The sequence below is a fragment of the Symphalangus syndactylus genome, chromosome 13 (assembly GCF_028878055.3).
Source record: "Symphalangus syndactylus isolate Jambi chromosome 13, NHGRI_mSymSyn1-v2.1_pri, whole genome shotgun sequence".
Lineage (NCBI taxonomy): Eukaryota > Metazoa > Chordata > Mammalia > Primates > Hylobatidae > Symphalangus > Symphalangus syndactylus.
Genome location: NC_072435.2, coordinates 35,558,954 through 35,573,794, shown reverse-complemented (window position 1 = coordinate 35,573,794; position 14,841 = coordinate 35,558,954). Strand labels below are relative to the sequence as shown.

The window sequence follows — 14,841 nt, the reverse complement described above, 5'->3', positions numbered from 1 at the left end:
CCTCCTGAGTAGTTGGGACTACAGGTGCACACCACCATGCCCAGCTAATTTTTGTATTTTTAGTAGAGACGGGATTTCACCATGTTGGCCAGGCTGGCCTCGAACACTTGACCTCAAGTGATCCGCCTGCCTCAGCCTCCCAAAATGTTGGGATTACAGGCGTGAGCCACCGCACCCTGCCAGAAAAAGTAATTAACATATATTTATAGAAACTATAGTTCCCTGACTTTTCATACACTTCTTGTTTTTTTTAAGAGACAGAGTCTCACTCTCACCCAGGCTGGAGTGCAATGGCATGATCACGGCTCAGTATAGCCTTGAACTCCTGGGCTCAAGCCATCCTCCCACCTCAGCCTCCCGAATAACTGGGACTACAGGCACACACCACCATGCTGTCCAATGTTTACATTTTTGTAGAGACAGGGTCTCCCTATGTTGCCCAGGACAGTCTTGAACCCCTGGGCTCCAGTCATCCTCCTGCCTCGACCTCCCAAAGTGCTGGGATTACGGGTGTGAGGCACTGTACCTGGCCAATCTGTTTGTGAATGAGATAGCTCTATGGTTTTGTCATATTATCTGGTGCATAGCATGGTTATGCCAGCCTCATAAGGGTAGTCGGGGGAAGATTTCCTCTTGTATTTCCTAGTATTTTTTGGCAACGGGAGATCAGGTTTAGGTTTATTTTTTCATATGACCTAAATGTGTGGTTCATGAATTAGATAACGAATACTCTTGTAACCACAACCCAGTTCAAGACGTAGAACTTTGCCTCAAATACCGTGTCCCAGTCACAACTGCCTCTTTCTTCCCTCAAAGTAACCACTCTCATGACTTTTATAGTAATCATTTATTACCTTTCACCCAAATGTGGAACCCCAAACATTATTTAATTTTTGCTCATTTTTGGATGTCATTTTTTAGTCTTTCCCCTTTTCTCTTATTTTTTGAAGCACCTGGGTTAAGATCTAGAGTTATGTGTAGTGTGGATTTTGCTAATTGCATTCTCATAGGGTTGTCAGAGTATTTCCTTTTATATCATAGTTGGATCTAGAGATAAGATTCAGTTTCATTTTTGGAGAGGTGGTGGCACATGTGATCTTTGCTCAGAAGGTACTAATGTCCAATGGTGTCTCTTTTGTGAGTATTAGAAGCTATTGGTGCTCAGTGCCTAGACCCAAATTTTTTTTCTTTTTTTTTGAGGCAGAGTCTTGGTCTGTCACCCAGGCTGGAGTGCAGCAGCATGATCTTAGCTCACCGTAACCTCCGCCTCCTGGGTTCAAGCGAGTCTCCTGCCTCAGCCTCCTGAGTAGCTGGGGTTACAGGTGTGTGCCACTGTGCCTGGCTAATTTTTTAATTTTTTTTTTTTTTAGTAGAGATGGTGTTTTGCCATGTTGGCTAGGCTGGTCTTGAACTCCTGGCCTCAGGTGATCCACCCGCCTTGGCTTCCCAAAGTGCTGGGATTACAGGCGTGAGCCACTGCGCCTGGCCGAGGTTTTTTTGCTTTGTTTTGTTTTGTTTTAGAGACATGGTTTCATTCTGTTACCCAGGCTGTAATGGAGGGGCACCATCATACCTCACTGCAGCCTCGACTTCTGGGTTCAAGCAATACTTTCACCTCAGCCTCCTGAGTAGCTGGGGCCACAGGGCATGTACCACCATGCCCAGCAAATCTTTTCATTTTTTTGTAGAGATAAGGCTTTGCTTTGTTGCCCAGGCTGGTCTCAAACTCCTGGGCTGAAGTGATCCCCTCATCTCAGCCTCCCAATGTGTTGGGATTACAGGTGTGAGCCACCATGCCTGGCCTAAATCCATTAATTTTTAATAAACTGCTGAATTTGTTAGCTGGAATATGTTCCAGTTACCATTGGGTTAACTGGTGGTAGAGTTCATGGAATTCTGGAAAATTGGTACCAAGAAGTAGGGTGTTACTGACAATGAGAAATACCTGAACATGTGGAAGCAGCTTTCAAACTGGGTATAATGGGGCAGAGGGTGGAATAATTTGGAGGAGCAGACTAGAAAAAGCCTAGATTCTGATGAAGGCTTAGAAAACAAGAAAGCTAGGAAAAGATTTGGAAAGCCTTAGAGATTTGTTAAATGGCTATGACTAGAATTTTGATAGAAATATGGACAGTAAAGGCCATTCTGATGTAGTTTCAGGTGGAATTGAGAAAGAAGGCACCGGAAACTGCAGTAAAGGCTGTCCTTGTTATAAACTGGCAAAAAACTTGGCTGAACTCTATCCATGCCTGAGGACTTTGTGCAAGTCCTAATTTGAGAGTGATGAACTAGGGTATGTAGCAGTAGAAATTTCTAAGCAAAACATAGGAGTTGCATGGTTACTTTTGGCTATTTGTGCTGAGATTCAGAAGCAATGGAACAATTAAAAAGAACAATTTAAAAGACAGAATTTATGTTAAAAGGGAAGCACCGTGGAAAGATCTGGAAAACTCTTAGCCTGGCCACATAGAGTGAAAAAGTGTGTTCAGGTGGGGAAACTAAGGTTGTACCCTAGTGATCCTTTGCTAAAGAGATTAGCACAGATAGAAGGGAGCCGGCCGCTTTTACTCAAAACAATGGAAGAAAGACCCTGAAGGCATTTTGGAGATTTTCAAGGTTGCCCCTCACATTACAGGCCTAAAGGCCTATGAGGGCACAGTGGCTTCAGGGGACAGACCAGTCACTCTCCATAGTTTGCTGCTGAGTTGCCTTGGAACTCTGCTCCCTGCACCTCAGCACAGTGCTCTGTGGCTGCCCAGCTATGGGTTAAGTGACCCAGGTGCAGCTCATGCCCTTCAGAAGGTACAAGTCATAAACTTTGGTGGCATCCATGTGCAGCTAATTCTGCAGACTTGCAGAATGGAGGTTTGGCAACTTCCACCCAGATTTCAAAGGATGTCATCAAAAGCCTGGAGGCCCAAGCATAGATGTGTTATAAGGACAGAGCAACTGCAGAGAGTCCCAACCAGAGCCATGGTCACATGCAGAAATGTGACATTGGGGCTGCTGCAGAATCCCCACCAGGGCAATACCTAGTGGAGCTATGGGAGTAAGAGTGCCATCAGGACCCCAAAACTGTGGAGTAACCAGCAGCATGCAACACCCACCTAGGAAGTCTTCAGGCACGAGACCTCAAACCGTATAAGCCATCATTTGGGATACACCCAGCAAAGCCAGAGGGGCTGGGCTGCCTGAGGCCTTGGGGGTCAAACTGTGACCTCAGTGTGTCCAGGAGGCAGCACGCGGAATCAAGAGATGATTCTCCAGCTTGCAGATTTATGGTCTGCCCTGATGGGCTTCAGACTTGATTGGGGCCTGTTACTTCTTTTTGCTCATTCTCCCCTTTTGGAATGTGAATGTCTGTCTTCTGTCTGTACCACTATCTCTTGAGAGTAGGTAACTTGTTTTGATTTCACAGGCTCCCAGAACTTTTGAGTTGGTGATGACTTGAGACATTGAGGCTATAGAGAGGGAATGAACGTACTCGTATGTGAGAGGAACAAGAGTTTTTGAGGGCCAGGGGTGGAATGCTATAGTTTGAATATTTGTCCCCTCCAAAAACTCATGTTGAAATTTAATCTCCCATGTGGTAGTATTCAGAAGTGGGGCCTTTAAGAGACGACTGGTCTTGAGGGCTCTGCCCTCTTGAATGGATTAATTCATTAATGGATTGAGGGATTAATGGGTTAACAGATTAATAGGTTATCATGTGAGTGGGACTGGTGGCTTTTTTTGTTGTTGTTGTTTTGTTATAAAAGAGTCAGGGTCTTGTGCTTGGTCACCCAGGCTGGAGTGCAGTGGCACAGTCATGGCTCACTGTAGCCTCAACCTCCGGGCCTCAAGCAGTCCTCTCACCTCAGCCTCCCAAGTAGCTAGGACTACAAGTGCACACCACCATGCCCAGCTTATTTTTAAAAACATGTTTTTGTAGAGACAGTCTTGCTTTGTTTCCCAAACTGCTCTCAAACCTTTGAGGCCTCAAGGAGTATTCCTACTTTGGCCTCCCAAAGCACTGGTATTACAGGCATGAGCTCCTGTACCCTGCAGGACTTGTGGCTTTAGAAAAAGAGGAGAGCCAGGTGCAGTGCCTCACACTTAATAATCTCAGTGCTTTGGAAGCCCAAGACAGGATCACTGGAGCCCTAGGTGAGATCACTTCAGTTCAGGAGTTTGAGACCAGCCTGTGCAACTCAGTGAGACCCCATCTTTACAAAAAATACAAAAATTTGCCAGGTGTGGTGGCATGTGTCTGTAGTCTCAGCTATTTGGCAGGCTGAGGTGGGAGGATTGCTTAAGCCTGGGAGGTTGAGGCTGCAGGGAGCCATGATCATGCCACTGCACTCCAGCCTGAGTGACAGAATGAGACCCTGTCTGGGGGTAAAAAAAAAAAGAACAAAGCTGGAGGCATCACTCTATCTGACTTCAAACTATACTACAAGGCTGCAGTAAGCCAAACAGCATGGGACTCGTATAAAAGCAGACATATAGACCCTGGAACATATTACTGAGTTCACACTAAGTTATTGTTGCTTTAATCCATCAATAGTCTTTAAATTAAAAAAATAGCATTTTATATTTGTCCACCTGTTTGCCCTTCCATACTCTTTAATTTCATCCCATCAATCTGCATGCACCTCAGCCTGGGATTATTTCTCTTCAGTATGAAACACTTCCCGCAGTATTTCCCATAGCACAAGTTTGACTATTTATTTTGTCAGCTTTTGTCTCAAAATGGAATTTTGTATTTTTGAAGAATTTTTTTTGCAAAGCATATAATTAGATCTTTCTCTTTCAGCACTTTAAAGATACAATTACATTTTTCTTCTCCCTGTTATGTTGCTGAGAAGTCAGCCACATTTTTTAAAATTCTGAACATACTATTTTTTTCTTGCTTTTTTAAGATTTTTTTTAACAGATTGATGGTGAACTGATTGTGGTTTTCTTTACATTTATCCTGCTTGGGTTTGCTAAGCTTGAATCTGCTGGTTTGATGTTTTTAATCAGTTTTAGAAAACGCTCATTGTTTTCCTGTGTCCATAAGTTTGGCACATTTCTGTTAATCTATCTTTGAGTTCACTGATTGCCCTCTCCCCCACCTTTATTTGCTGTGTTTAGTTTGCTTTTAGGCCCACTTACAGAATTTCTTTTAAATTTCAGAAATTGTAATTTTTACCTCTAGATTGTCTGTTTCTACTTTAGAGATTCCACTTAGATACTGCAATTTTATGTATTTTTCTTTTTCTTTTTTTGAGACAGAGTCTTGCTCTGTCACCCAACCCTGAAGTGCAATGGTGCAATCTCGGCTCACTGCAACCTCTGCTTCCCAAGTTGAAGTGATTCTCCTACCTCAGCCTCCCGAGTAGCTGGGATTACAGGCATGTGCCACCACACCTGGCTGATTTTTCTATTTTTAATAGAGATGGAGTTTCACCATGTTGTCCAGGCTGGTCTCAAACCCCTGACTTCATGATCCACCTGCCTTGGCCTCCCAAAGTGCTGGGATTACAGGCGTGAGCCACCATGCCTGGCCTGCAATTCTATATATTTTCATCCATTTGAAATTTTTTGTTTTATTTAATGTATCTATCATAGTTTATAGGGGCAATTCTGAAACTGCCCCTATAAACTTTATAAAATCAATCAGGAAAGAAGGGACAGGGATAAATGAAAAACTAAGCTTATAGCACATTCAACATTAATCAAGTTTAATCTCTGACCTGCTTCTTCATAGTTCACTGGTACCTATTGTCCTACAATCATGTAGACCCTGTATATTAGTCTGTTCTCATGCTGCTAATAAGGACATACCTGAGACTAGGTAACTAATAAAGGAAAGAGGTATAATGGACTCACAGACCCTCATGGCTGGGGAGGCCTCACAATCATGGCCCAAGACAAAGAGCAAAGGGATATCTTACATGGTGACAAGCAAGACAGCATGTGTAGGGGAACTGCCCTTTTATAAAATCATATGTTCTCATGAGACTTATTCACTACCATGAGAACAGCGTGGGAAAAACCCACCCTCATGATTCAATTACCTCCCACTGGGTCCTTCCCATGACAGATGGGGATTATTATGATTCAAGTGAGATTTGGGTAGGGACACAGAGGCAAACCATATCACCCTGTTACAAGATTATACTTCCCCTTAACTGCTCTATTGATAACTTGGCCATTATAAAACATTAAGTTTTTCCTTTGAGATATTCTTTCACACTTTTTACATGCTGATAAACCTACCATGTCAGCTGGTCTGAAGGACCCCATTGACTCAGCTGGTCTGAGGGGCACCACGAGCTGACTTACCAAAAAATCTAGTTTCCACATCCTGATGACAATCCTGCTTGCCCTGACCATCAACAACCCTAATTCTCCAGTCCTTCATCCTTCCTGATCCCCTTTAAAACTCCGGCCTGGAACTTCCTGGGGATATAGATGTTTCCTCCTATCTCCTTACTTGGTGCCCTGTGGTAATTAAACTCTCTGCTTAATCCCTGTCTGTGTAACTGGTCTGCTACTACACAGCAGACATATGAACCTGTTGGTTCTATAACAATTCTAAAGTCCTTGTCTGCTAATTCCAACTTCTCATATCATCTATGGGTCTATTTCTGTTGGACCTTTTTCTCCTAATTGGTAACATTGCCCTGCTGCTCTGTACATCATGTGATGTTTTAAGTTGTATGTGGATATTATGCTTAAAAGAACAGCAGAAATTAAAAAATATTATTTTCACCTGGAAGTCACTCCCTTTCCTCTGTCAAGCAGTTTAGGTAAGAATCTCCTCAATTTTGATCCAATCAGAGGTTGGGATGTAAAAATTAGTTTTGGTTAACTTCTGGTTTCAAACATCTTGAGTAAGATCTTTCCTATGACTATTTCAGACCACTCCCTCTAGCAGGACTGTGGAATCTAAGCACTACAAGATAATACGGATATCCATTTTTTCCTGGTTAGTGCCCAGCACCAGCTGTTGCTACACACTCGGCAAATCATCATAGGGATACACAGCACTGGTAAAGAGAGTCCATTTTATATTATAGTGTCACACTAGCCTTGTGACCATTAATGCCCCCCGGTCTCTCCATATTCCAGTTTAAAGTTCCTCTGCTTGTGGCAGGCCTGGCTCTCCACCAATCTGCCCCTAGACCAGGAAAATGCCTTCAGGGAAGAAACCAGGCACTGATTTCTGCTCTTGTAAGAGGAGCTCATCCTCTGGCATTTAATTCTTTCATTCCTTTTTTTGTCCACAGATTTCCAGGGTCTTTGAAGATGTCAGTTCACTGTTTATTCATGTGGGTTCCTGTAAATGTCTACAGCCAATCTGGAAGTGGAGCTGTATTTGGAACTTTTTGAATCTAAATCAGTTTGGGAGAATTGAGTCTTTCCAGAATTTGACTTTTCAATGAATGTCTCAAATTTGTTTACGTCATCTTTAATGTTTTCAATACTGTCTTCAAAACAATTTTGGTAAGTTTAAAATTTATTCTTCCATATGTTATACCATTGTTGCTCTTATAAATGGTATCAACTTTTAAATTTTATTATTTCTATTCCTGAGCATAAGTTGCAAGTTTATCTTTATTAAAATACTAAACATTTTCATTAATTCTAATAATTTATATATCCTTGAAATTTTCCATTTAGGTAATCATATTATAAATAATGAGATTTACTTCTACTTTTCTCGTCCTTAGGTTTTTAAATATCTTTTCCTAGCCTGCCTCACTTAAGAGTCCAGTAAAATACTAAGTAGTGGATACCATTGTCATCTTCCTGATTTTAAACTCATACTCTATTTTCCACCATTCATTTATTGTTTACTTTTGCATTTTTTATACCATGTTTATCATATTTTGAAATATTTTTCTCAGTAATACCTCTTTATGGCTTTTTCTATATCTACTGAGATTACACTATTTTTTCAATAATGCATTAAATGCTTTGAACACTGCCTCATTCATTCTAGGTGCCTAGTAATTATTAGTATGAGTGAATGAGTAATAAGCCTATTTTAAAAGTGAATTGTATTTATTGATTTTTCTAATGTAAAACCAACTTTGCATTTCTGGATAAATTTACATGCGACATGATGGTTTCTTTTAAAGAAATACCCAGTTTCGGCCAGGCATGGTGCCTCACAGCTGTAATCCCAGCACTTTGGGAGGCTGAGGTGGGCAGATCACAAGGTCAAGAGATCGAGACCATCCTGGCCAACATGTGAAACCCCATCTCTAACTAGCTGGGTGTGGTGGCGCATGCCTGTAGTCCCAGCTACTCCGGAGGCTGAGGCAGGAGAATCACTTGAACCCAGGAGAGGCGGAGGTTGCAATGAGCTGAGATCACGCCACTGCACTCCAGCCTGGCAACAGAGCAAGACTCCATCTCAAAAAAAACAAAAGAAACCAGTTTCCTTCTATTTTGTAAATTATTTTTCAAGGTTTTCAGGCTTCATTCTGTCCTTGTTTGAGTTGGTTATCCTGCCCTCATATATTGCCAGAATGTGTTTTGTGTTTTTTTTTTTTTTTTTTGAAATGGAGTTTCACTCTTGTTGCCCAGGCAAGGGTACAAGGGTGCCATCTCAGCTCACTGCAACTTCTGCCTCCCAGGTTCAAGCAATTCTCCTGCCTCAGCCTCCCAAGTAGCTGGGGTTACAGGCATGCGCCACCATGCCCAGCTAATTTTGTATTTTTGGTAGAGATGGGATTTCTCTGTGTTAGCCAGACTGGTCTCGAACTCCCAACCTCAGGTGATCCACCCACCTTGGCCTCCCAAAGTGCTGGGATTACAGGCATGAGCCACCACACCCGGCCGAGAATGTGTTACTTTTCTAAATTCTCAAAGTGTTGTCATACTGCTTCTTTTCTGTAGGGTAAAAACTTCACTAATATAGTCATCTGCAGATGGGTCATATGTGTCAATATAGTGCCTCCAGAAACCAAAAAAGCCGACCAAGCATTGTGCTGTTTGTGGTTAGTAGTACAAATTGCAGCAATTTTCCTTTCACCTTAGAGGGAATATCTTGGCAAGCTCCAGACAATTGAACCCCTAGAAACTTCAGGTGGTTAGCCTGAATGTCTGAGTCTATTCCCCAACAAACATCTTATTCACCTATGTCTTATGAAAGAACTCATAAAGGCATCAATAGAGAGGACAAGTTGTGGGATGTAAAGATGACCATACCTGGTGGATGTTATTGCAAGCAACAGTATAACTGATGTAATGCTGAGAAAAAGTAAGTTGCTCCTGGTTGTCCTTACAGGTTGAGAAAATGGTATTTCTAGGTCAGTAGCTCATATTTATATCAAGTAAATTAATGAACATTGGTTATTAGGGGAAAAGTATGGGCACTAGTAGGACAACTTGCCAGAAATATAAAATGAGTAAACTTATATATACCCAATTATAGTGCCCCCAAAAAAATGAAATTTTTTTTTTTTTTTTTCCTGAGACATGGTCTCCCTGTGGCCCAGGCAGGAATGCAGTGGCATGACCTCAGCTCACTGCTACCTCTGTGTGCCTCCTGGGCTCAGGTGATCCTGTCACCTCAGCCTACTGAGTAGCTGGGACTACAGGTGCACAATACCATACCTGGCTAATTTTTTTTTTTTTTTGTATTTTTTGTAGAGATGGAGTTTCGGCTCATTGGTTGGGCTTGGTCTTGAACTGGTAAGCTCAAGTGATCTGCCCGCCTTGGGCTCCCAAAATGCTGGGATTCCAGACATGCACCACTGCACCTGGCCTAGAGAGATAGATTTTTAAAGAAAACAATTTGGCTGGGGGCAGTGACTCACACTTGTAATCCTAGCACTCTGGGAGGCCAAGGCAGGCAGATCACTTGAGATCAGGAGTTTGAAACCAGCCTGGCCAACATGGCGAAACCCCACCTCTACTAAAAATACAAAAAAGTAGCCAGGCGTGGTGGCATGTGCCTGTAATCCCAGCTACTTGGGAAGATGAGATACAAAAATCACTTGAACTTGGAAGGCAGAGGTTGCAGTGAGCTGAGATCACACCACTGCACTCCAGCCTGGGCAACACAGCGAGACCTAATTATTCTTTTTTTGGTAGAGATGGGGTCTCACTGTGTTGCCTCGGCTGATTTCAAGCTCCTAGGCTTAAGTGATCCTTCTGCCTCAGAAAACATAATTTTTCAACCATACTTGAACGATTCCTAAAACTTGACCATATATTAGATGTTAACAGTTGGGACTGAAATCAGCTGAAAGAGGAACTTCCCACAAGAGTAGTTTAAACCACGTGGCAGTTAATTTTTCTCATGTAACATGAAATCCAGAGATAAGCAGCACAGGATTAGTGCAACCAGATAATATTGTATCTCCCCTGTTGTTTCATTTAGTATCCTTTCTCTGTCCTCCTCTTGGTGTATATATTTTCTAGGAAATAAGGGATAAGACAAAGGGCAAATAGTTAAGAAAAACACACCAGATGAGATATTCCCATTTCCATCAGCTTCCTTAGAAGCTGTATCCAGTGACTTCTGCCTGCTTTGCATGGGCTAGGGATGTGAACACATTTGGCCACTCACAGCTGTGAGGAAAGCTGGGTGAAAACTGTCCACATTGCCAGCTTGAACTAAATGGTAAATTTTATTACTTTAAGAAAGAAGGGAGGAATGGATATTGAGACAGCAACTAGTTCTGTCTGCCACAGTACATCAGTCAGTGTCCAGCAATTATGTTCAAATCTATGTCACACACAATCTCTATATTGAAGACCACGTATTCTGTTCACAATGCAATTAAACTGAAAAGATAACTAAAATATTCATAGGATCTACAGTTCTGACACACAGAATGAAATACTCACTGATAAAAACAATCAGAGCTATAACATTTATAAGGTTTGTCCCAGTATTACAGACATCCAGAGCTGGGCCAGAAGGCTGTTTCCACGTGACCATAACAGGGTTTCTCTCCAGTGTATGTTCTAAGGTGAGAAAGGAGGCATGAGGGGCAACAAACACTTTCCTATAGTCATTTCATTCATGGAGTTTCTGGCCATTGTGGATTCGCTTGTGCATTATAAGGTTAGTGCTTGTGCTAAAGGCTTTTTCACACTGAATACATTTATAAGGCTTCTCTCCAGTGTGAGTTCTCACATGTACCCTCAGGCAAGAGGAATTCCTAAAGGCCTTCCCACATTCTTTACACTCATAGGTTTTCTCACCAGTGTGAGTTCTCTTGTGCACAATAAGGTAAGAGCCTGTGCTGAAGGATTTTCCACACTGGTTACACTCATAAGGCTTCTCTCCAGTGTGAGAGCGTGTGTGTTTCTTAAGGGATGACTGATCAATGAAGGCTTTTCCACAGTCACTGCATTCATAGGGTTTCTCTCCAGTGTGGGTTCTCACATGTTTCTGAAGGGATGAAGGAACAGTGAAAGCCTTCCCACATTCCTTACAGTCATAGGGTTTCTCTCCAGTGTGAGTTCTTTTGTGCACATTCAGATGAGAGCTCTGGCTAAAGGATTTTCCACAGTGATCACACTCATAAGGCTTCTCTCCAGTATGAGATCTCATGTGTTTCTTAAGGGAAGACTGAAAAATGAAGGCTTTCCCACAGTCACTACATTCATAGGGCATCTCTCCAGAGTGAGTTCTGACACAGTTCTGAAGGGACAAAGAGTCAGTGAAAGTTTTCTCATGTTCGTTACATTCCAAACCCTCCTCCATACTACTAGTTTTTGTGTGGACACTAAGGGGAGATATTTTGCCATAGTCACTGCATTCATCACCTTTCTCTCCAGTAGGTATTTGCTCACGTACTGAGCAGGAAGAGTGTAGGTTGAAGGACATATCACATTGATCATACACCTGAAACTTCTGTCCTGTGGGAGTTCTTAAGTGTTTCCTGAGGGATGACTCTTGATTGAAAGCTTTTCCACAATCAGTAAATTCAAGAGTTTTCTCTCCAATGTGAATGCTCACATGACTCCTAAGAGTTGAGGGATGGTTGAAGACTTTGCTATACTCTGTATATTTATAGCATTTCTCTCCCTTGCAATATCTTGTACAAATAAAGCAAGTGTTCTTTCTGAATTTCCCACAATGGTTACACTCCAGGGAGTGCTCACCAGGTTGATTTTCTGCCTGTTGAAAAGGGAGTAAGTGGTGACTAAAGGCTTTTTCACTTTCACCTTATTCACAGGAATTCTCTTCCATGAGGATTCTGCTATATATAGGAAGCACATGATCATGACTGACATGTACCATTTTCAGTATGTGCGTATGACTTTTGCCCTATTAGCTTTTTCAAGTTGAATAAGCTCACTCCTCTGTCCAAGGCTCTATTCCTTCCCAGCAAAGGGCTTCTTTAATACAGTTTTTCTAATACTGAGTGAAGAATGAATGATGTACTAGATACTTAACTCTAAAATCATATTTACGTAAATGTTTACTTGTGGTTATTCTCTGTGAGCCAGCAAGTGTTAACCGAGGTTTAGAGATTTCTCCAATTGCATGAAAATCAAACTCTCCTGAGACAGCTTTCTGGTGAAAGCTTGGTGCCTGAACTCTTACCCTTGCTTTGGATGCTGATGTTTTAACTCATTCAGATTCCCAGACTTGACTACAAAGACCAGGAATAATTCCTAGTAAGTCTTACCATGTTTATGCCATTGGATGTTTTTTCCCCAGGAATGTTCTGCATAGCAATTATATCTTTTGATTTAAGTTGAGTTTCCCAGTCTGAAATAGCACAGGAAAATTTTTATAATTATTGGGAGAAAAGGTTGGGATGAAAGAAAAAGGGAGGGAGACCCTATGGATTTGTTTTCAAATAGTATCTTCTAAGCAGAGAAATGTAAAAGAGAAGACACAACCAGTGATTCATCAGTGATAGGAACAAGCAGTAGAAATGGGAGGTATTTTAGTTAGAAAGGATTGTGGAGGTTGGGAAGACAGTATTATCTGGAAAATAGGGAGAACTAAACAAAAAGCATTCATGGAAACATTACATTTAAAGAGGAATTAAAACTTCTTTCTTGGAGACCAAATGAACGTATGAATGACTGGACAGATGGTGAAACAGGAAGGAAGCTCATGTAATGGCCTCAGATTTCTTTTCCTTCACTGAGTGACATTCCCAAATGTACCAACCCTCACTGGCCAAGGCCGCACTCTGTTCTGCCCAAGGCTCACCTGCACAGTCACCTTGTAGAATTCCTCTTTCATCTGTCTTCAGCTGTTCTTGATCCACCTTGGAGATCAGACTGTGTCTGCAGAGCTGATACCCTGCTCACGCAGAAAGAGAGGATGTGGGAGAAATGTGTGAGAATTAGATATTCCACAAAACTGATTGCCATACTATGGCTTTAACTAAAGGATTATTAAAATAGTCAAGTGCAGCTTTAGGAACAATGAAACTATCAGAGCCAAGCTCTTTCTTTCACAAGAACCAAAAAGCATAGTCCATGCCCTATATGGAAGTGATCCTTGAAACCTATACACAAGATCAGACAGATTGCAAATTACCTAAAGCTATTAGTGATAGGGAAAATGAAATCAGTGCATTTTCATGGGAAGCCACTGGACTGCCCCCTCAAGGGCAGGGACCATTCATTTTGCGGTTAACCACTGTATTGCCATTCTTTTCACAGATTCTGGAACATAGTATGTGCTTAAGAACTATTTGCTACATAAACAAATAAAGCAATGAGGCCAGCCTTACCCACTGAGGCCAGGTTCCTAAAGTTCTCCAGCATCACATCTTTGTATAGATTTTTTTGAGCAGGGTCCAGCAATGCCCACTCCTCCTGGGAAAAGTCCACTGCCACTTCCTGGAAGGTCACTGAGTTCTGAAACATCACATACATATTCTGGCTCAGCAATGACCATCTTTGACAATGTACCAGGAGAATGGTGGGCGAGGCTGAAAGGACTGGAGAGGAGACTCAGGGCACTGGAAGCTCAGACATGCATCGGAGGCCTTCTATTAATTTGCCTTAAAGCTGAGTTCTCAGAACTCTCTTTAAATCCTACTCCCTGGGCCATCTCATTCAGGGTCATGGTCAAAACAGCTTTCCTAAAATATGGTTGGCTTGATCTTTGCACAATTAGGTTGTGAGGACTCTTTTAGTCTTATTCAGATCCACTATAGGTAGGGCATACTGTAGGAATGTGAGAAATACTTGACAAATGATAAACAATTTTCCTAGTAAAAGTCTTTCTTTACAGCACTCACTAAAGTATGGAATTCATACTCAAAAATATGGAATAATATCTGGAGAAAGTTAACAAATGTGGGAACAGAAGGCTTTCCCAGGGATTCCCTCTTCCACATGAAGCAGGCTGGTAACTGCTGAAGATGAAGCCAGCTCAGATTGGGCTGTGAAGCTTCAGGTCAGGGGCAAGAGAGGTGTTCTTTTCAGGAATGGCAGTGTGCTTTTGGAAATACAGAAATTTCTTGTGTACCTGTGACCAGGTTGTCAGCCACCCTGCAGCCATTCTTCCTCCTGTAGGTTTCCTTCCTGGCTGGGCAGAGTCCTAAGCAGGCAGAGCTAGAGGAGAAGACAGAAGCCATTAGAGTCTAGGCCTGCTAGATATTCAACACTAGCAGGCTGGGAAGCTTCTTCATACTAAAGGGTACCAACACACACATAGAGTACAGTTACAATTTGTCTCCTCATCCAAGAACACAGTATATCCTCAAATTAGAAACATAGTATGCATTTTTTATTTTTTCTTGTTGGACTTTTTTCTAGCCTGAACCACTAAAAAGGCTTATGACTGCTAACAGCTCAGGAGGAATGAGCCTCTAAAGTGCAAAACTGTCTCTGAATATCATTTACCCGTGACAGAAACCAGGACTCACTGGG

At 42.0% G+C, this 14,841-nt stretch overlaps 1 protein-coding gene across 2 annotated transcripts; it reads right to left on the bottom strand.

Annotated features, from left to right (window-relative positions):
* Positions 1-10,555: 10,555 nt before the first annotated feature.
* Positions 10,556-14,525, bottom strand: ZNF177 (zinc finger protein 177). Of its 2 annotated transcripts, none has more exons than XM_055239127.2 (5): positions 14,438-14,525; positions 13,695-13,821; positions 13,166-13,258; positions 12,630-12,712; positions 10,556-12,115 (listed from the first exon to the last, which is right to left on the bottom strand). In XM_055239127.2, exons 1-5 carry the CDS (start codon positions 14,468-14,470, stop codon positions 11,006-11,008), a joined length of 1,446 nt encoding a protein of 481 aa, XP_055095102.1. In that variant the 5' UTR covers positions 14,471-14,525; the 3' UTR covers positions 10,556-11,005. The 2 variants fall into 2 exon arrangements, with proteins under 2 accessions (XP_055095102.1, XP_055095103.1); XM_055239128.2 differs by having other exon boundaries at positions 10,595-11,635.
* Positions 14,526-14,841: the final 316 nt, after the last annotated feature.